This window comes from Oncorhynchus clarkii, unplaced genomic scaffold (assembly GCF_045791955.1).
Source record: "Oncorhynchus clarkii lewisi isolate Uvic-CL-2024 unplaced genomic scaffold, UVic_Ocla_1.0 unplaced_contig_1140_pilon_pilon, whole genome shotgun sequence".
Lineage (NCBI taxonomy): Eukaryota > Metazoa > Chordata > Actinopteri > Salmoniformes > Salmonidae > Oncorhynchus > Oncorhynchus clarkii.
In genome coordinates, this window is record NW_027260861.1 from 27,135 (window position 1) to 49,005 (window position 21,871).

The 21,871-nt window shown below is 46.2% G+C and overlaps 2 protein-coding genes across 2 annotated transcripts; one reads left to right on the top strand and one right to left on the bottom strand.

The window, feature by feature from the left end:
* Nucleotides 1-1,984: 1,984 nt before the first annotated feature.
* Nucleotides 1,985-9,886, top strand: LOC139401953 (jmjC domain-containing protein 8-like). Its single transcript, XM_071145978.1, has 9 exons — nucleotides 1,985-2,223; nucleotides 2,391-2,486; nucleotides 2,641-2,689; nucleotides 2,793-2,889; nucleotides 2,974-3,042; nucleotides 3,227-3,346; nucleotides 4,075-4,142; nucleotides 8,536-8,667; nucleotides 9,267-9,886. The coding sequence occupies exons 1-9, from the start codon at nucleotides 2,135-2,137 to the stop codon at nucleotides 9,345-9,347; spliced, it is 801 nt and encodes a 266-aa protein (XP_071002079.1). The 5' UTR covers nucleotides 1,985-2,134; the 3' UTR covers nucleotides 9,348-9,886.
* A 43-nt stretch (nucleotides 9,887-9,929) lies between these two features.
* On the bottom strand, nucleotides 9,930-21,804 carry LOC139401951 (E3 ubiquitin-protein ligase CHIP-like). The gene is made up of 8 exons (XM_071145977.1): nucleotides 21,583-21,804; nucleotides 19,183-19,382; nucleotides 18,803-19,001; nucleotides 17,501-17,666; nucleotides 16,565-16,652; nucleotides 15,522-15,578; nucleotides 14,864-14,980; nucleotides 9,930-13,081 (listed from the first exon to the last, which is right to left on the bottom strand). The coding sequence occupies exons 2-8, from the start codon at nucleotides 19,294-19,296 to the stop codon at nucleotides 12,956-12,958; spliced, it is 867 nt and encodes a 288-aa protein (XP_071002078.1). The 5' UTR covers nucleotides 19,297-19,382; nucleotides 21,583-21,804; the 3' UTR covers nucleotides 9,930-12,955.
* Nucleotides 21,805-21,871: the final 67 nt, after the last annotated feature.

Here is a 21,871-nt window from a genome sequence, read left to right on the forward strand (position 1 = left end):
CAGCAATCCTCCCGTCATTTAAGAAGGCTCTGAATGGAACTGACTGTACAGGTGAAAGCCCCTTTGTTCACTTTTAAAGATGGAAATCTGCAGTAGAGGAAATAGTGCCACTGTCCGCCCCACAGCCATTGTAATCGTTTTAGTTTTATTGACAAAGCAGAGCTGGGGAGTGTTGTGCATCATGGTATTGTTTTGGGGACATTACATATGTTGCTATTCTATCACTGGTGCAATGATGCCCAAGGGGAAAAATAACAGTGTTTGTTGTTTGCAGTAACTTCTTTGTTGTTGTAATATCCCAAACGGGCGTGGCAGTTTCATCAATAAGGATTCCAGTTTTAAGGAATAAGAACGGGTCTGAAATGTGTCAACCCAATCATAGTCTTGCACTACCAAGTCTCGTTTTCACTGGCTTTTGGAACAATTGTAAACAGTATTTCTTGAGGGGAGGACAGCTCATAATAATGGCTGGAGTGGCGTATAATGGCTGGAATGGAGTGAATGGAATGGTATCTAGCTCATGTTTGATACCATTCCATTCACTCCATTTCAGCCATTATTATGAGCCGTCCTCCCTTCAGTAGCCTCCACTGGTATATACAGTACATAGTACATGATTAAGAGGTCTTGGAGTGGGCAGGCCTTCCTCGGGAGGAAGAGCAGCTCTCTCCTCGCCTTGTCAAGACTGAGCTTGAAGTGGTAGGTAGGCCAGAAACCCAGCCGAGATACGTGTCACCACATGGGTGTCAGAGGGGAGGAAGGGGAAAAAAAAGAGTTGAGTGCCATCCACATAACAACGTTAAGACACCATGTGAGCATATGCAACAGAGTTAAAAAGGTGCCGTAAGCCAACTCCACAGCTAGCTTGAAATGTCGCCAACTCCACAGCTAGCTCGAAATGTCGCCAACTCCACAGCTAGCTCGAAATGTCGCCAACTCCACAGCTAGCTTGAAATGTCGCCAATGGACATATCAAATTAGATATTTGTTCTATAGTTCAATCGGTTCGTACGTTGTCAAGGAGGACGGTCACGTGTGTTTAGGAGCAGAGGATCACTATTTCTAGCCCAGTATGTTACAGGGACAGTGAAGGAAGCTATACTGTAGACAGCACACTGACAGCACACTTGCAGGTGCCTTGGTGGAAGAGTTGGGCAACGCCTCACAGCAAGAACTGGCTAATCAGGTGCACTCCATGATGAGGAGATCGCACTGCAGTACTTAGTGCAGCTGGTGGCCACATCAGATACTGACTGTTACTTTTGATTTTGACCCCCCCCCCCCCTTGTTCAAGGACACATTATTCCGTTTGTTAGTCACATGTCTGTGGAACTTGTTCAGTTTATGTCTCAGATGTTGAATCTTGTTATGTTCATACAAATATTTACACATGTTCAGTTTGCTGGAAATATATGCAGTTGACAGTGAGAGGACATTTCTTTTTTTGCTGAGTTTACATGTATTCATCAAAAGGTGAACTGTGGTATACAAACAGAAATATACTATACCAAGCAAACGTTATACCTGGCTATTTTTTGTATATAATTCTGCCAAAATAAATATTGTCAAAGTCCGTGAAGGACAATTAGAAAGAGTTGTGGAGAAAATGTATGCCCTTTCATCAGTTGAAATTTGAAACAAAAATACAAATTAAATGGGCCGTATACAATGTATTAAATTGGTGCAATTCAAATGGTCATTGCTGGAAGGTATGCAGCTAATGTCAAAGTAACGTCAACATGTGCATGTTACAGTGGCGTCAGGGAAGAATATTAGCAAACCCTAGCCCATTTCCTAACCTCAACCTAATTCTCTTTACCTGGTTATTTAATGACCTAATCTGCTGTAAATTCTCCTAACATGCTACGAAAGATCACTTCGGACATTAGCTGCATCCCGTCTAGCCAAAAACAATACTAATTGTACTTCTTGTAGATCCCTCCATAGACAGCTCGTTGGTCAACTGTGATTGGTCCATATGAACACTACACTTCAGGAAGAAGGAAATCAATAGCCAATGGGCATTGGCACAACCGGCAGGAGCAATCTAAAGCCTTTCTATTAGAAATACGTAACGCCATAAAGGTATACGGACATGAGGCGTACTTGCGAAGCACTGTAAAGCTATTTCCATATGGAATATAAACTCGGAATACAAGTGTTTCTCCTATTGTTTTGGAGATCGGCTTTAGATGCACTGGTGTCGGAGAATGACGGAGGCTGGTGAGTGGTTATTTTAGGATAAGTTACGTCTTTGACCATCTATAAATGACGGCTAATTCTATTCTTATTTTTTTCCACAGATTTGAACTTTTAATCTATCTAACTCTTACATGCATTCAATAATACTAGTATTCGTAGCCCAAAAAGCATTTTCCCCTCGCATGCAGGTCGTCAAATCCAGAATACAGTTTGACTGATGAGGGTCCTTGCAACATTGACATCTGGGACAAAGCTTCGTTATCACATCGCCAGTTTATCCAACAGTACGTACTGTAGTCTATTTCATGTGTTCAGCCTGGGTGTGTTTGTAGTCTCTGTAAATCATTACACTGTGTGTGTTCTGCACCCATACCTTGGAAACACCTATTTTCTATCTAGTTTTGCACCAGTGTGTGTAACACCTCGTTTTATTCCCAGATATGCCTACTCCAAACCAGTCATCCTGAAAGGTTTCTCTGACAATACGGTACGTGTGAATCAAAAAAGCAATTACAAAAATCAACTTGTCTCATAGTAAGGCCTATCAGTATAGCAATGGGCTCTGGTGAATGTAATTGTTTTGTTTTCAGAAATTCCAGTTCTTGTGCTCCAAGTCGAGCCTGTTGCAGCAGTATGGAGAGAGGATGGTGAGGCTCAGTACTGCCAACACCTACTCTTACAGGAAAGGTACACACACAATGTAGTCATCCTAGAAGGTATTCAGTGTTCTTTATTTGTAGTACCTTACTTTGCCTCTTCATTATCATTTAGTGGATGTCCGGTTTGAGGAGTTTGTGGACTTGCTGCTGAGGCCTCAGTCTATGGACACACTGGGCAGTGGTGAGTTTTCTGTCTAGAACACCTAATGGTCGTTGTACAGTACATGAGCTCAACAGACAAACCATGATCCGTAATATAATACAGCATGTTATGTGATCACGCTGAAAAGTCAAAGCATTAACAGAAGCAATGAAAAGTTCCCACAGCCAGACATCCTGTATCTCACCCGGTCTCTCTTTGACAGACACTCTGTATTTCTTTGGGGACAACAACTTCACGGAGTGGCACTCTCTGTTTGAGAACTACAAGGCACCACGCTACATGCTGCCTCACACCACGGGGGCCTACAGCTTCGGGATCGCAGGTCAGTGGATCTGTATGGCTGTTAGCACAGCTTCCCACCGTTGTGTCCAGTTGGCTGGATGTCCTTTGAGTGGTGGACCATTCTTGATACACACCGGAAACCGTTGAGCGTGAAAAACCCAGCAGTGTTACAGCTCTTGACACAAACCGGTGCACCTGGCACCTACTACCATACCCCGTTCAAAGGCACTTAAATATCCTCTGAATGGCACACATACACAATCCACATCTCAAGGCTTAAAAATCCTTCTTTAACCTGTCTCCTTCCCTTCATCTACACAGATTTGAAGTGGATTTACCAAGTGACATCAATAAGGGATCATAGCTTTCACCTGGTCAGTTTGTCATGGAAAGAGCAGGTGTTCCTCATGTTTGTACACAGTGTATAATATTATTATTATTAATATATTGTGGATTACACTATACCAGGGATATCAGAATCATGTCGTACAGCTGCATATGGCGTTACCAATCAGTAGCAGGGACGACTTGTACCGGACAGAGAGTACGAAGCAAGAGGCTAAACTCTGATGCATTAACTGCCACCTGCAGCTGTCAGTTTGGCAGAGAGCTGAACAAACCTCCATGCACACTGATGCATCTGTGAGAAGAGGACATCTTAATAGTGTGTGTGATACATACAGCCAGTTACTGTGGTGACTGTAAACAACAGGCTGTCATCCTCTGTTGAAGCTTACCTCCTGTGCCTTTATCTACCCACCCAACTAGGCCCGGGAACCGGTGTACCCTTCCATTGGCATGGACCTGGCTACTCTGAGGTCATCTATGGCAGGAAGGTAAACAACACATTAACTGTTGCCTATCAAATCATGGTCCACCTTATGCTTCATCATTTCTCCTAAGAATATCTTAAAATCAAGTCAGATTTATTTAAAGTGCATTTCACATGAGTCATAACACACTTTACATAAATAAAACAACAATAGGACCTTGAAGAAAGAGGAATAAATGGGGAAACGACAAACAAAATGAACATGTTTCAAATACAGCTGTCCCAGCCTCCCTAATGACACCTGGTTACAGCTGTCCCAGCCTCCCTAATGACACCTGGTTACAGCTGTCCCAGCCTCCCTAATGACACCTGGTTACAGCTGTCCCAGCCTCCCTAATGACACCTGGTTACAGCTGTCCCAGCCTCCCTAATGACACCAGGTTACAGCTGTCCCAGCCTCCCTAATGACACCAGGCTACAGCTGTCCCAGCCTCCCTAATGACACCTGGTTACAGCTGTCCCAGCCTCCCTAATGACACCTGGTTACAGCTGTCCCAGCCTCCCTAATGACACCAGGTTACAGCCTCCCTAATGACACCTGGTTACAGCTGTCCCAGCCTCCCTAATGACATCTGGTTACAGCTGTCCCAGCCTCCCTAATGACACCTGGTTACAGCTGTCCCAGCCTCCCTAATGACACCAGGTTACAGCCTCCCTAATGACACCTGGTTACAGCTGTCCCAGCCTCCCTAATGACACCAGGTTACAGCTGTCCCAGCCTCCCTAATGACACCAGGCTACAGCTGTCCCAGCCTCCCTAATGACACCTGGTTACAGCTGTCCCAGCCTCCCTAATGACACCAGGTTACAGCCTCCCTAATGACACCTGGTTACAGCTGTCCCAGCCTCCCTAATGACACCAGGTTACAGCTGTCCCAGCCTCCCTAATGACACCAGGCTACAGCTGTCCCAGCCTCCCTAATGACACCTGGTTACAGCTGTCCCGGCCTCCCTAATGACACCTGGTTACAGCTGTCCCGGCCTCCCTAATGACACCTGGTTACAGCTGTCCCGGCCTCCCTAATGACACCTGGTTACAGCTGTCCCAGCCTCCCTAATGACACCTGGTTACAGCTGTCCCAGCCTCCCTAATGACACCTGGTTACAACTGTCCCAGCGTCCCTAATGACACCTGGTTACAGCTGTCCCAGCGTCCCTAATGACACCAGGCTACAGCTGTCCCAGCCTCCCTAATGACACCTGGTTACAGCTGTCCCAGCCTCCCTAATGACACCTGGTTACAGGTGTCCCAGCCTCCCTAATGACACCAGGTTACAGCTGTCCCAGCCTCACTAATGACACCTGGTTACAGCTGTCCCAGCCTCCCTAATGACACCAGGCTACAGCTGTCCCAGCCTCCCTAATGACACCTGGTTACAGCTGTCCCAGCCTCCCTAATGACACCAGGTTACAGCCTCCCTAATGACACCTGGTTACAGCTGTCCCAGCCTCCCTAATGACACCTGGTTACAGCTGTCCCAGCCTCCCTAATGACACCTGGTTACAGCCTCCCTAATGACACCTGGCTACAGCTGTCCCAGCCTCCCTAATGACACCAGGTTACAGCTGTCCCAGCCTACCTAATGACACCAGGTTACAGCTGTCCCAGCCTCCCTAATGACACCTGGTTACAGCTGTCCCAGCCTCCCTAATGACACCTGGTTACAGCTGTCCCAGCCTCCCTAATGACACCTGGTTACAGCTGTCCCAGCCTTCCTAATGACACCAGGCTACAGCTGTCCCAGCGTCCCTAATGACACCTGGCTACAGCTGTCCCAGCCTCCCTAATGACACCTGTTTACAGCTGTTCCAGCGTCCCTAATGACACCAGGCTACAGCTGTCCCAGCCTCCCTAATGACACCTGGTTACAGCTGTTCCAGCCTCCCTAATGACACCAGGCTACAGCTGTCCCAGCCTCCCTAATGACACCTGGTTACAGCTGTCCCGGCCTCCCTAATGTCACCTGGCTACAGCTGTCCCAGCCTCCCTAATGACACCTGGTTACAGCTGTCCCAGCCTCCCTAATGTCACCTGGTTACAGCTGTCCCAGCCTCCCTAATGTCACCTGGTTACAGCTGTCCCAGCCTCCCTAATGACACCTGGTTACAGCCTCCCTAATGGCACCTGGTTACAGCTGTCCCAGCCTCCCTAATGACACCTGGTTACAGCTGTCCCAGCCTCCCTAATGACACCTGGTTACAGCTGTCCCAGCCTCCCTAATGACACCTGGTTACAGCTGTCCCAGCCTCCCTAATGACACCTGGTTACAGCTGTCCCAGCCTCCGTAATGACACCTGGTTACAGCTGTCCCAGCCTCCCTAATGACACCTGGTTACAGCTGTCCCAGCCTCCCTAATGACACCTGGTTACAGCTGTCCCAGCCTCCCTAATGACACCTGGCCCAGCCTTTCTAATGACACCTGGTTACAGCTGTCCCAGCCTCCCTAATGACACCTGGTTACAGCCTACCTAATGACACCTGGCTACAGCTGTCCCAGCCTCCCTAATGACACCTGGTTACAGCCTCCCTAATGACACCTGGTTACAGCCTCCCTAATGACACCTGGTTACAGCCTCCCTAATGACACCTGGCTACAGCTGTCTCAGCCTCCCTAATGACACCAGGTTACAGCTGTCCCAGCCTCCCTAATGACACCAGGTTACAGCTGTCCCAGCCTCCCTAATGACACCTGGTTACAGCTGTCCCAGCCTCCCTAATGACACCTGGTTACAGCTGTCCCAGCCTCCCTAATGACACCTTGTTACAGCTGTCCCAGCCTCCCTAATGACACCTGGTTACAGCTGTCCCAGCCTTCTTAATGACACCTGGCTACAGCTGTCCCAGCCTCCCTAATGACACCTGGTTACAGCTGTTCCAGCGTCCCTAATGACACCTGGTTACAGCTGTCCCAGCCTCCCTGATGACACCTGGTTACAGCTGTGCCAGCCTCCCTAATGACACCAGGTTACAGCTGTCCCAGGCTCCCCAATGACACCAGGTTACAGCTGTCCCTAATGACACCTGGTTACAGCTGTCCCAGCCTCCCTAATGACACCTGGTTACAGCTGTCCCAGCCTCCCTAATGACACCTGGTTACAGCTGTCCCAGCGTCCCTAATGACACCTGGTTACAGCCTCCCTAATGACACCTGGTTACAGCTGTCCCAGCATCCCTAATGACACCTGGTTACAGCTGTCCCAGCCTCCCTGATGACACCTGGTTACAGCTGTCCCAGCCTCCCTAATGACACCAGGTTACAGCTGTCCCAGGCTCCCCAATGACACCAGGTTACAGCTGTCCCTAATGACACCTGGTTACAGCTGTCCCTAATGACACCTGGTTTCAGCTGTCCCAGCCTCCCTAATGACACCTGGTTTCAGCTGTCCCAGCCTCCCTAATGATACCTGGTTGCAGCAGTCCCAGCCTCCCTAATGACACCTGGTTACAGCTGTCCCTAATGACACCTGGTTACAGCTGTCCCAGCCTCCCTAATGACACCAGATTACAGCTGTCCCAGCCTCCCTAATGATACCTGATTACAACTGTCCCAGCCTCCCTAATGACATCTGGTTACAGCTGTCCCAGCCTCCCTAATGACATCTGGTTACAGCTGTCCAAGCCTCCCTAATGACACCTGGCTAAAGCTGTCCCAGCCTCCCTAATGACACCTGGTTACAGCTGGCCCAGCCTTCCTAATGACACCTGGTTACAGCTGTCCCAGCCTCCCTAATGACACCTGGTTACAGCTGTCCAAGCCTCCCTAATGACACCTGGTTACAGCTGTCCCAGCCTCCCTAATGACACCTGGTTACAGCTGTCCCAGCCTCCCTAATGACACCTGGTTACAGCTGTCCCAGCCTCCCCAATGACACCTGGTTACAGCTGTCCCAGCCTCCCTAATGACACCTGGCTACAGCTGTCCCAGCCTCCCTAATGACACCTGGTTACAGCTGTCCCAGCCTCCCTAATGACACCTGGTTAAAGCTGTCCCAGCCTCCCTAATGACACCTGGTTACAGCTGTCCAAGCCTCCCTAATGACACCTGGTTAATGTTAACATTGGTCCAGCACCAGTAGGTAGAATGGTGTAAGCCTGAATCCAGGGTCAACCTCAACATTTACCATACCTTGTTGTAATCGATGCTGTTAGCCTTAGCACATTACACTACCTTGTCATTGATGCTGTTAGCCTTAGCACACTACACTAGCTTGTCATTGATGCTGTTAGCATTAGCACGCTACATTACCTTGTCATTGATGCTGTTAGCCTTAGCACACTACACTAGCTTGTCATTGATGCTGTTAGCCTTAGCACGCTACACTACCTTGTTGTAATTGATGCACGTCTGTTAAACACAACAGTATGAGATACATTTTCATTCTCCAACCACCACAGCGCTGGTTCCTGTACCCCCCGGACAAGGCGCCCCATTTCCACCCCAACTACACCACCCTGTCCTGGGTCAAAGACACATATCCTTACCTGCTTGAGGAGAAGCCCATAGAGTGCACCATCCGGCCAGGAGAGGTCAGAAAACTACCATTAAGGCTGTGTTCACAGCCCAATTCAGATCTCTCCTTCCTTCTACTAATTAATCTTTTGACCAATCAGATCAGCTCTTTTTACAATAATTGGTCAAAAGATCAGAATTGGTCTGCCTGTGCCAACGCAGCCATAATAGATTAGACTGTGGTTGAATATCGGAATACTTTAACTGTCACCCTTCCCTCCATCTACACAGGTCACTAACATCAGCTAAAATAATGTTGTATGCATTTTCCAACAGAATGAGGATAACAATCAGAGGGGTCATCATTTGGAGGAATTTCCACCATGAAATGTTAAACACATTTATCAACCATGGGTCACTAACATGAGCTAAATTTACTTTTGAGGCATTTGAGGCCATATTTCTTTTTGAAATTTCAACTATGGAATATTTTAAACACTTAAAACAACCATGGGGTCACTACGTTTGAGGCAAACATGACTTTTGAGCCATTGTTTTCACTGAATTGGAATGATAGGCTGCATTCAGATTATTTCTTGTCTTACCAAGGCAAAGCAGGAAGATAATAATATCAAGTATTAATGACTTGTCACTGACTTTGTGTTGTTGCTGATAGGTGCTGTATTTCCCTGACCGCTGGTGGCACGCCACGCTCAATCTGGACACCAGTGTCTTCATATCCACCTTCCTGGGCTGACCCCTGACCCGTGACCAAAGCCCTGTTAGAATACTTTCAACATGCATCATTCCTTTTTCCCCTCTGAGGAAATCATAGATTTCTTGCACAGTTCTCAACACCCCCCCCCTCCCCCCCTCAGATAGCACAGTTCACACACACAGTGGTTCCTGATTAGTGAGGGGGAGCAGGAAGGATGCACTTTTCAAAAGTATCATGTCAACTGAAATGGCACCACACCACACCACTCCTGGCAACTGAAAACTGCCCAAAAAGTTATCAAAAGCTGTATTTCCGTTGTCGTCTTAACTACTATGTAGATCAGTGATCCATCTGTTCAGAGACAAAGAAACAAAGCGGTCAAAGACTATTGGAACGTCTACTGACCAATAGGAGACGAGTGTGGCTTGTTCTGACTGTATTCCCTGGAAGTCACACACTGGTTTTCCTGCCGTTTCCACTTCTGGGACTTTTCCCATCGGTTCCATGGTACCGGGCCATGGAATGCAGCTAATATATTTGACATTTATTTTTAAAGAAAATAAAGTACTTGAAAATAAGATGGACATTTGTATCTTGATTATCAATGTAAACACTGCAGCCTCTAAGTTGTAGCCTTTATTGGAACACTTGTAGACAACAGCACAACAGTGAAATAAAGAACATTCACAGTCCCAATGAGGCTCCAGAGAAACTGGACTGTACCCAAGTTCCCACCCCCCTCTTAGGAGGAATCGGGGCCTAGGGGGAGAGGAGTATGTCCACACCCCTATCCCACATAAACACACCCCTACATGTACACATAATATTGATACTCACGACTAACACAACATAACTGTGCATCCTCATAACCAGCAGAGGGTAGGAATATACAGGTTCATTTCACATTCAATCCTTTTCAGTTGGTAAGTCAAACAGGGTCATATGATTTCTGAAATGAGAAGAGGAAACGATCTGTTTGCAGCAGGGTTGAGGGGTCGAATTGAAAATGACTTTTTTAAATCAGGATATTTTAATTTAATGAATTTGCATTCTAAAATCGACACTTGAAAAATGTAATCGACCCCAGCCATTGGACTAAGGCTCTAAGCATGGAATCATTAAAACAAGAGAGACCCCGAGCAGTAAGTTATACTGAGGAGAAGACAGCCCTTCTCAAAGCCAATCAGATGACTGACTTCCATATTCTACTTCAAACTCCACTTGAGGCACAGACAGGACACCACCTGCAAACATTCAGCGACATGTAAAACCAGAGAAAACACATTACAATTAAACACAGCCGTCAAACACACCTGTGACTCACACAATTTTAAAGCAATCTTTTTAAAGAAAATTTGGAATAGTGTTTAATTAATTGACTGGAATTGAAATAGAATTGACCCCAACCCTGACCCCTACTGCTACGCACTTCCCCATTCATTAACGCTCAGCTCTGTATGAGCCAGATGAGAGGCAACAAAATGGTGGAAACTCAGCTCGCCAAAATTAGAGACGTCCTTGGTCAAAAAACAACCCTTTGCACAAAGCCTTGAATGCTCTTCCCGGACCCTTCCATCATATTGATTACACATAGTGCTTCCCTGCACACTGCAAAACACTGAAGATGAGGGCTTGGGTTTCTCTCTATATTATACAACTGCTTATACAGTCTTTTCAGCCCTCCAAGAGGATATAGAGAAGTGCTGCATTGTGGTGGTAAGAGATCAGGTTGGGTTTAAAATTGGCCCATCACTCAAGAGCACTACATTGGACCATCTACAAGCCACTCAAGAGGACTACAATGGAGAGTGGCAAAAACATGGCGGTGCCTCAGACAGTCCTCTTCCCCGTAGAAAAGGAGATTTTAAAATAGAAGACAAGTTGTGGAGCATCACCACAAGTAGAGTACATTTAGCCCTGATTGGTCAATCGCTGCACTTGTAGACTCGAGGTCTAGGATGTGATTGGGTTTAGGAGTCTGCAATATGATTGGTTGTTCTGAGAGTAACGTTCAAGAGATTGGCCAAAGGTGTTGGGTACTATATTCTGATTGGGTCCTGTTGTTGGATGATGTGCTCTGATTCGGTGCAATGTTTGCTAGCGTGTCCTGATTGTTGGGTCTGACTAGTATGAGCAGCTGAGACACACAATAAAATAAATGGGGGGACAAGGATGGAAACAGAAAGAGATTGTTTAGATCAACATGAGATTTAATGGCAGTCCTAGTATCAGTCTGTGGTGTAGTCTCAATCCTAGTGAAGGTATGTCAGTCTGTGGTGTAGTCTCAGTCCTGGTGAAGGTATGTCAGTCTGTGGTGTAGTCTCAGTCCTAGTGAAGGTATGTCAGTCTGTGGTGTAGTCTCAGTCCTAGTGAAGGTATGTCAGTCTGTGGTGTAGTCTCAGTCCTAGTGAAGGTATGTCAGTCTGTGGTGTAGTCTCAGTCCTAGTGAAGGTATGTCAGTCTGTGGTGTAGACTCAGTCCTAGTGAAGGTATGTCAGTCTGTGGTGTGGCCTCAGTCCTAGTGAAGGTATGTCAGTCTGTGGTGTAGTCTCAGTCCTAGTGAAGGTATGTCAGTCTGTGGTGTAGTCTCAGTCCTAGTGAAGGTATGTCAGTCTGTGGTGTAGTCTCAGTCCTAGTGAAGGTATGTCAGTCTGTGGTGTAGTCTCAGTCCTAGTGAAGGTATGTCAGTCTGTGGTGTAGTCTCAGTCCTAGTGAAGGTATGTCAGTCTGTGGTGTAGTCTCAGTCCTAGTGAAGGTATGTCAGTCTGTGGTGTAGTCTCAGTCCTAGTGAAGGTATGTCAGTCTGTGGTGTAGTCTCAGTCCTAGTGAAGGTATGTCAGTCTGTGGTGTAGTCTCAGTCCTAGTGAAGGTATGTCAGTCTGTGGTGTAGTCTCAGTCCTAGTGAAGGTATGTCAGTCTGTGGTGTAGTCTCAGTCCTAGTGAAGGTATGTCAGTCTGTGGTGTAGTCTCAGTCCTAGTGAAGGTATGTCAGTCTGTGGTGTAGTCTCAGTCCTAGTGAAGGTATGTCAGTCTGTGGTGTAGTCTCAGTCCTAGTGAAGGTATGTCAGTCTGTGGTGTAGTCTCAGTCCTAGTGAAGGTATGTCAGTCTGTGGTGTAGTCTCAGTCCTAGTGAAGGTATGTCAGTCTGTGGTGTAGTCTCAGTCCTAGTGAAGGTATGTCAGTCTGTGGTGTAGTCTCAGTCCTGGTGAAGGTATGTCAGTCTGTGGTGTAGTCTCAGTCCTGGTGAAGGTACGTCAGTCTGTGGTGTAGTCTCAGTCCTGGTGAAGGTATGTCAGTCTGTGGTGTAGTCTCAGTCCTAGTGAAGGTATGTCAGTCTGTGGTGTAGTCTCAGTCCTAGTGAAGGTATGTCAGTCTGTGGTGTAGTCTCAGTCCTAGTGAAGGTATGTCAGTCTGTGGTGTAGTCTCAGTCCTAGTGAAGGTATGTCAGTCTGTGGTGTGGTCTCAGTCCTAGTGAAGGTATGTAAGTCTGTGGTGTGGTCTCAGTCCTAGTGAAGGTATGTCAGTCTGTGGTGTGGCCTCAGCTTTAAAGTGCAGATCATACTTGTTTGGTTTGTTGTCGTCTTTTTATGTCTGGTTCTTCTTTTGGAATGATTCCAACTACCCCTTTCCCTCTCTCCCTCCCTCCTTCAGTAGTCCTCCACCCATCCATTCTCCATGATGAAAGCATCGATGACCTCTTTCATGGCCAGATTAGGAATCAGCTGGTCTTGAGTCAGAGGGCTGCGTGTCACCGGGTCAAAATGGCCCACTCGCTGCAAACATAAGAACAAAGACAGTTAGGATCCTATGGGAGACATAACACCCTTAATAGCAGGGCTGAAAGTACATTTCATTTCTTCCTGGTACAGAACCTCCTGACCAACAGAATGTATGAGCCTGATCAGAGAATTACACCCCTCTCGTCTTCTACGCTGCTGCTACTCTGTTACCATCTATGCATCGTCACTTTAATAACTACCTACATGTACATATTACCTCAATTACCTCGACACCGGTGCCCCCGCACATTGACTCTGTACCGGTACCCCCTGTATATAGCCCCACTATTCCATGTGTAACTCTGTGTTGTTGTCTGTTTACACTGCTATGCTTTATCTTGGCCAGGTCACAGTTGTAAATGAGAACATGTTCTCAACTGGCCTACCTGGTTAAATAAAGGTGAAACAAAAAATAAACAAAATAAAAAATTCTTATTTACTGCTGCTCTTCAATTATTTGTTATTCTTATCTCTTACTTTTTTGTGTGGTATTTTCTTAGAACTGCATTGTTTGTTAAGGCCTTGTAAGTAAGCATTTCACTGTAAGGTCTACATCTGTTGTTTTGGTGGATGTGACAAATGTGATTTGATTTGAATCCCTATTAATTCAATAGCATCTCTGTTGGCCTAGTCGTAAAGATGTGTCATTTAACATGTATGACCTTTTATTGTGGCATAAACACAAACAGTTATGATGTTTTCATCTGATTGCCAAGCCATCACTTGAAAAAGGCTGCTTTACTAATAGGCTACCAGCCTGCGTTCATCCACTCACAGTATATTTCAGTTCCAGCCTGCATTCATCCACTCACAGTATATTTCAGTTCCAGCCTGCGTTCATCCACTCACAGTATATTTCAGTTCCAGCCTCCAAACAGTGGTGAATGGAAAGAAGCATCTGTGACATAAAGCCTCAGAAAGTCTGATGACATTCTCTCTTTGTCATTAGGACAGAATGTATGTGTCCACTGCTGACCGCGCGTGTCTCGGTGTCGGCCACTCATCTCTACTTTGGCAAAATGTCTGTGTTTTCGTCCAACCACATTGCATTTTGGGAGCCATTTTCATGTCTCATGTCTCTGACATGCTGTAATGATAGTGGTGTAATAGCATACAGTTCTTGACTTGTTTTAATTATTGTTGAGATAGGGTCATGTTTTACCGGAACAACATACCCCCACTATATACTTTGCAGGGACACCGTACCGGACCATACCGCCTTACATTCACCCCTGCTTAATACTTAATAATACTACAGCAAAAATGATGTGTAACTATTCTTTTACATGGGTTGTGGGAGGCAACATCCAGGTTGTTCCAGTTTAACATGTCTGTACGTAACAGAACGTCAGTTTGGCATAGAATAACTACCTCACTGCCTACATCAATACCTGATCACTACTTTATCCGCTTGAATACAATACTAAATAGTAGCTAGCAAGATGGCAATCACTGAGGTTATTTTTAATGAGTGCATTTCGCAAGTGTCTAGTTTGCATCAACTACCTCCACTAAAACCATTGCAAAGGTTTTGCCTTCAAATTTTGGTTTCAAATCATGACGTTTTGGCATGTCTGCCTCGTGATTTGCTGGGAGAGTTGTCTGTCTGAAGATGACCCACCCCAGAATTTTTTTCTCCACCTTATCAAGTATGCCGTAAGAGCCCATCTTTCAAACCTGACCCAGTCACTGCTGTTGCCTAGGGTCAGGTTTGATGAGGTCAGGTTTGATGAGGTCAGGTTTGATGAGGTCAGGTTTGATGAGACTAATTCTTACCTGTAGGTGCTCCTCGATGTCTTTGCGGTCGTAAGTGATCCCACTGGGTGTAATGCAGGGCTCCCTCATCAACTCAAAGCTGATCTTTCCACACAGGTAGTCTGGGATCTCCCTCTTCTGTTAAACAAACAGCGGTTATCACTAAATAGCCATGTTAGAACAGATGTATACTGTAGTTACATATTTTAGTGTCTTGTACATTCGGACCTGGTATTTGTTATTAATGAAGGGTTTGGGTTCAGATTGTTTAAGGGTTTAGGAATAGAGAGTTGTTTCTAGTATGGCCAGAGTGATAGCCATCAAACACAAACCATTGATTATGTATGGGCTAGTGATGAGTTCCAAACCCCTAACCCCTACTCCACAGCAGACTAGCCGCTCCTCTAGATCTGAGAGGATTGGACAGGTGGAAGCAATTTGGAATCATTTTCACCCAGCCAATCAGAAGACAAGATGAAACTTGTATTTAGATCTCCCTATTACTCGCCTCCTTCTCAAAAACCATTCGATGGGAAGGTTAGAGGGGAGGGACCTCTGACCTTCTCATCCAATGGGTGTTCAGACAGAGGCGAGGAAAGGGGAGAGGAAGAATCAAGGAAATGCAACAAGAGATTCTCCCCCTGATCCTGTATCCAGCAGGAGGCAGTAGAACACTCACCTTCCTCTTCTCATCCAGCTGAGAGAAGAGCTCCTCCATGTCTGACAGGTGCTTGTCCTGTAGAGAAATGTGACACCTAAATTAACATCCCTTTATTCATCAATTGTACACAAGGTCCAACCAAAATCTTACTTCCCCTTTATCCCAACTCCTCCGAAAGACACACATACATGCAATAAGCTAGAGTAAGACCAAACCCGATTTAAACAGGTTTAAAACATGTTCTGTTGCAGAGGCATCATGCCCATAGGGGACACAGGGGCACGTGCCCATAGGGGACACAGGGGCACGTGCCCATAGGGGACACAGGGGCACGTGCCTACTCAGATTTGTCCTGTAAAAAATATATATATTTTTTTATATATAGACACACTACTAGCCACCTATCTCATAACTCGCTACCTATCATTTAAGTTAGAGTAGCTTGTCTAACTATCAGGCTGGCTTGTCTGCTGGTAAGGTTGGTAGACTAGAAAAGCAAGCAATTACTAAATGTACTGAATAACACTCACCTTCCTCTCAATCTTTTACTCAGATTGGTGTATTCCTCTCCTCATCTCATTTTAATAGTCTAGTAGCTTCCTCTCATCTCAATAGTCTAGTCTAGCATATGTATATATTTTATTTTACCACTAGTCAGGAGGATACAGGCAGCTCAAGAGTTATTCTTATCTTTGCAAAAAAACATCATTTGACATAGAATTAAGCACAACTGCTAAATTCTCCTAAACCCCCCTCCAGACCACCCCCTGCCATCCTCACATACTTTATGCCCACTCAGAGTTTTTGGGAGCATAACACCCCTGTTCTGTTGCATATCCTTATGAGGGGAAAAAAACAGATCTTGATTAGTAAGGTTGTGTTAACATGTCTTTGGTTTAGCCAATGAAAACCCTTTAGTTGTTTAACCATTTCTCGTAACCTAGGCTACGAGAGCATTCTAAACAGAATGTGGGTAAGTGCTTATTTTCCCATTGTTATTTGTTTATACCCTGCGTCTTTGGACGTTAGCTGGATGCTCGTACACTTGGTTTAGGACTCACGTGTTTGGAGGGGAACTTAGTGAGGTCGTGTCGGCTTCTGCATTCCTCCGACTTGGCGTCTTGTTCCTCTCTGCTGTCATCCAGTTCCCTGAGGATAGGACCAAAGTCATCAGCCAACCAACCACTTCAGCCAACCAAGGCTTAACTTACTGCAATATAAATGGATAGTATGGATTGTAGGCCTATAAATGGATGGACTAACTGGTTTTACACACCAACCACAGTTGGTGATTTTTTTTACAGAGTGACGCCAAGCACACAGTTAATTAACAGTAATCTAGAGCATGGTGCTTGCAACATCAGGATAGTGGGTTTGATTCCCGGGACCACCGGGCATGAAAAGTATATGCCTGCATGACTGCTTTGGTTGAAAGGGTCTGCCAAATGGCATATATTATGATTATATTAATGCCCCCTACTGTTAGAGACGTTCTACCAACAAGGCTGGGAGAATGCAGTGGTTTCCCACTGACTAATGGCAATTGATTGTTAAACAACACGTTTATGGTTGTTTCATTTCAACTTGAGTGTTGTGGAAAAACTAAATCAAACTAAATCAAAATGGCTATTCTCTGATTCACAAAGTCAATTCATGCTCTGTAAATCCCCCTCCCAAACCCTACAGTGTTCCCATCATGTGGCTGGAACAGATTCAGATGAGTCTCTATTGTCCTACAAGAGGAGAACCTTAGCTCACACATTATATATACACACACAACAGTGGAGGCTGCTGAGGGGAGGACGGGTCATAATAATAGCTGGAACGGTGTGATTGGAATGGCATCAAACATGCTGGATACCATTCCATTAGACTCCATTCCAGCCACTAGACTCCACTCCAGCCACTGCTATGAGCCGTCCACTGATACACAACATATATAGAACACACAGCCGGAAACAAACTATAGGTGAGCACAGAATCAAAGAATCTCTCACCTCTCCTTCTCTGCCAGGATGAGTTTGGTGAGATAGGCATGCAGCTCGTTCTCCTGGTTAATGCGCTTCTCCTCGATGCTGTTCCAGCGCTTCTTCTTGGCTATCCGGAGGGCACTGGGAATGTCGTCACCAAAGTTCAACCGTTGCTCTTTCGCCAGGTTATATGCTGAGGGCCAAATGAAGGACAACTATTATTATTAATGGTGAAAATTAAGCTTTGCATTATAAATGAGCTGACTTAATCCAATGTCCTGTCAATACTTTTTTATTAGGACTTAGGCAAGTAACTTATAAATATATTTTGATGTGTGTATCTAGACTCCCGAATGGGAGTGTGTCCGGGATGGGTGCATCTTGATATTCTTCCTCTCCTCTCCTCAATAGTCTTGTAGCTTCCTCTCCTCACCTCAATAGTCTTGTAGCTTCCTCTCCTCACCTCAATAGTCTAGTAGCTTCCTCTCCTCATCTCATTTTAATAGTCTAGTAGCTTCCTCTCATCTCAATAGTCTAGTAGCTTCCTCATCTTAATAGTCTAGTAGCTTCCTCTCCTCATCTTAATAGTCTAGTAGCGTCCTCTCATCTCAATAGTCTAGTAGCTTCCTCTCATCTCAATAGTCTAGTAGCTTCCTCTCATCTCAATAGTCTAGTAGCTTCCTCTCATCTCAATATTCTAGTAGCTTCCTCATCTTAATAGTCTAGTAGCTTCCTCATCTTAATAGTCTAGTAGCTTCCTCTCATCTCAATAGTCTAGTAGCTTCCTCTCCCCATCTCAATAGTCTAGTAGCTTCCTCTCCTCATCTCAATAGTCTAGTAGCTTCCTCTCCTCATCTCAATAGTCTAGTAGCTTCCTCTCCTCATCTCAATAGTCTAGTAGCTTCCTCTCCTCATCTCAATAGTCTAGTAGCTTCCTCTCCTCATCTCAATAGTCTAGTAGCTTCCTCTCCTCGTCTCAACAGTCTAGTAGCTTCCTCTCCTCATCTCAATAGTCTAGTAGCTTCCTCTCCTCGTCTCAACAGTCTAGTAGCTTCCTCTCCTCATCTCAATAGTCTAGTAGCTACCTCTTAATTTCCTCTCCTTAATCTACACCGATCTGAAATCCAAAGACTGGTTAACACTACCTGGTAGATGTATATTGGGAATTTCTTTTGACACTTGTCCAGTTCTTTAAAATGAGTACAGATGAAGGAGAGAAGACATGAGGCCTATGGGACAGGGGGACTACGGGATAGGAGGCCTATTTCGACTAGTGAGATGCACCCTCTGTGTCTGGACCCTTGATTGCCATCTTGGTCCCCAGCCCACCTCTCTGCAGGTTGCCGATGGCTTCGTCGTAATTCTCCATCTCCAGGTGACACTGACCCAGGAAGAAGAGGGCCTTGACTGACTGGGGGTCCAGCTCCAGCGCCTGCTTGCAGTCGGCCAGGGCCTTGTCGTGTTGCTGCAGCTTCACGTGGCACAGTGCCCGGTTGGTGTAGTACACAGACACTGAGGGGTTTCGCTTCTGGGGACAAACACATGATTCACTATTTATATCCCCCTTCCTCACACCCTTATCCCATTCCTAAGTATGCCACGCTTGCACACGCACACACTCTTCGCAAAGTTACAATTTGGGACACTACCTCAGTTCCACCCACACACACTCCACACTCTCTCCCCTTCTCCCGAGGCCTTGTCCTTACGATGGCTTTGCTGTAGCAGGCGGCCGACTCCTGGTACTTGCGGCTGAGGAAGAGGCGGTTGCCCTGCTCCTTCCACTCCTGCGCTGAGACACTCTTCTCAGGGCTGCCCGCCATTTTGTCCGCCGGCCCCGCTGTGGCGGCGGCCTCTCCGCTCTGCTTCCCTATCCTGCTACCCGTGTCTCAGGCCGGGCTGCGGCTGGCTAGGGGGAGAATGCACAAGTTCCAAGACATCAATAGTATGGGTGAGGGAAGCAGATGGAGGAGTTTCATTTGAGGGGTGTTGCTGGTCTACTACTATAAATAGTGATCAAATCAAATCAAAGTTTATTTGTCACATGTGCCGAATACAACAGGTGTAGGTAGACCTTACAGCGAAATGCTTACTTATAGGCTCTAACCAATAGTGTGAAAAAAAGGTGTGTGTGTGTGTAGGTAAATAAAGAAATATAGACACCAGTTAGTCAGGCTGATTGAGGTAGTATGTACATGTAGGTATGGTTAAAGTGACTATGCATATATGATGAGTAGCAGTAGCGTAAAAAGAGGGGTTGGCGGGTGGTGGGACACAATGCAGATAGCCCGGTTAGCCAATGAGCGAGAGCACTGGTTGGTCGGGCCAATTGAGGTAGTATGTACATGAACGTACTGTATAGTTAAAGTGACTATGCACATATGATCAACAGAGAGTAGCAGCAGCGTAAAAGAGGAGTTGCGGGGGGGCACACGATGCAAATAGTCCGGGTAACCATTTGGTTACCTGTTTAGGAGTTTTATGGCTTGGGGGTAAAATCTGTTGAGAAGCCTTTTTGTCCTAGACTTGGCACTCCGGTACCGCTTGCCATGCGGTAGTAGAGAGAACAGTCTATGACTGGGGTGGCTGGGGTCTTTGACAATTTTTAGGGCCTTCCTCTGACACCGCCTGGTGTAGAGGTCCTGGATGGCAGGCAGCTTTGCCCCAGTGATGCACTGGGCCGTATGCACTACCCTCTGTAGTGCCTTGCGGTCGGAGGCCGAGCAATTGCCATACCAGGCAGTGATGCAACCGGTCAGGATGTTCTCGATGTTGCAGCTGTAGAACCTTTTGAGGATCTCAGGACCCATGCCAAATCTTTTCAGTTTCCTGAGGGGGAATAGGCTTTGTCGTACTGTCTTCACAACTGTCTTGGAGTGTTTGGACCATTCTAGTTTGTTGTTGATGTGGACACCAAGGAACTTGAAGCTCTCAACCTGCTCCACTACAGCCCCGTCGATGAGAATGGGGACGTGCTCAGTGCTCCTTTTCCTGTAGTCCACAATCATCTCCTTAGTCTTGGCTACGTTGAGGGATAGGTTGTTATTCTGGCACCACCCGGCCAGGTCTCTGACCTCCTCCCTATAGGCTGTCTTGTCGTTGTCGGTGATCAGGCCTACCACTCTTGTCATCAGCAAACTTAAGGATGGTGTTGGAGTCGTGCCTGGCCATGCAGTCGTGGGTGATCAGGGAGTACAGGAGGGGACTGAGCACGCACCCCTGGGCAGCTGCAGCGTGGCAGATGTGTTGCTACCTACCCTCACCGCCTGGGGGGCGGCCCGTCAGGAAGTCCATGATCCAGTTGCAGAGGGAGGTGTTTAGTCTCAGATTCCTTAGCTTAATGATGAGCTTTGAGGGAACTATGGTGTTGAACACTGAGCTGTAGTCAATGAACAGCATTCTCACATAGTTGTTCCTTTTGTCCAGGTGGGAAAGGACAGTGTGGAGTGCAATAGAGATTGCATCATCTGTGGATCTGTTTGGGCGGTATGCAAATTGGAGTGGGTCTAGGGTTTCTGGGATAATGGTGATAATGGTGTTGATGTGAGCCATTACCAGCCTTTCAAAGCACTTGATGGCTATGGACGTGAGTGCTACGGGTCTGTAGTCATTTAGGGGTGTAGTCATTCAGGGGTGTTGCCAGTCTACTAGTACAAAAAGTGATTGAGGTGTGTTGCCGGTCTACTCTACTGTAAACAGTGATTGAGGGGTGTTGCCGGTCTACTCTACTGTAAACAGTGATTGAGGGGTGTTGCCGGTCTACTCTACTGTAAACAGTGATTGAGGGGTGTTGCCGGTCTACTCTACTGTAAACAGTGATTGAGGGGTGTTGCCAGTCTACTCTACTTTAAACAGTGATTGAGGGGTGTTGCCGGTCTACTCTACTGTAAACAGTGATTGAGGGGTGTTGCCGGTCTACTACTACAAACAGTGACTGTAGCTAATTTGTAGTTAACTAGCACAATGTTTGGATAAAACAACAGGGGCTAGCTTGCTACATCGTTTGATTTGACAGTTGCACTGAAGTAAAGATACAGGAAAAATAGTCAACTCTGGCTAACTGGCAAGCTTCCAAATAGCTGCAAGTATAACGCTAGCTAGTCTGTTACCGTTTCGATGCCCTCCCCTCAGGTAACAAGCGGCCTCTCCGACTTCGCTCTCGTCCTGGTTATGGCCTCCTCCCACACAGCTCGTCTGTCTACCTCTTCCAACGCAGACAATTGAATATTTTTGGAATATAACGTTAGCTAGCTAGCGAACTGCCTAACTATAACGAAAAGCACAGGTATCCAAACATGTGTATAATCAATGTATATTATTTGACAGAGTAGTCTGTAGTATTATTTTAGGTGGGAGGACACGCTAGTGCGTAACCAGCTAACTAGCTAATGTTTTGAT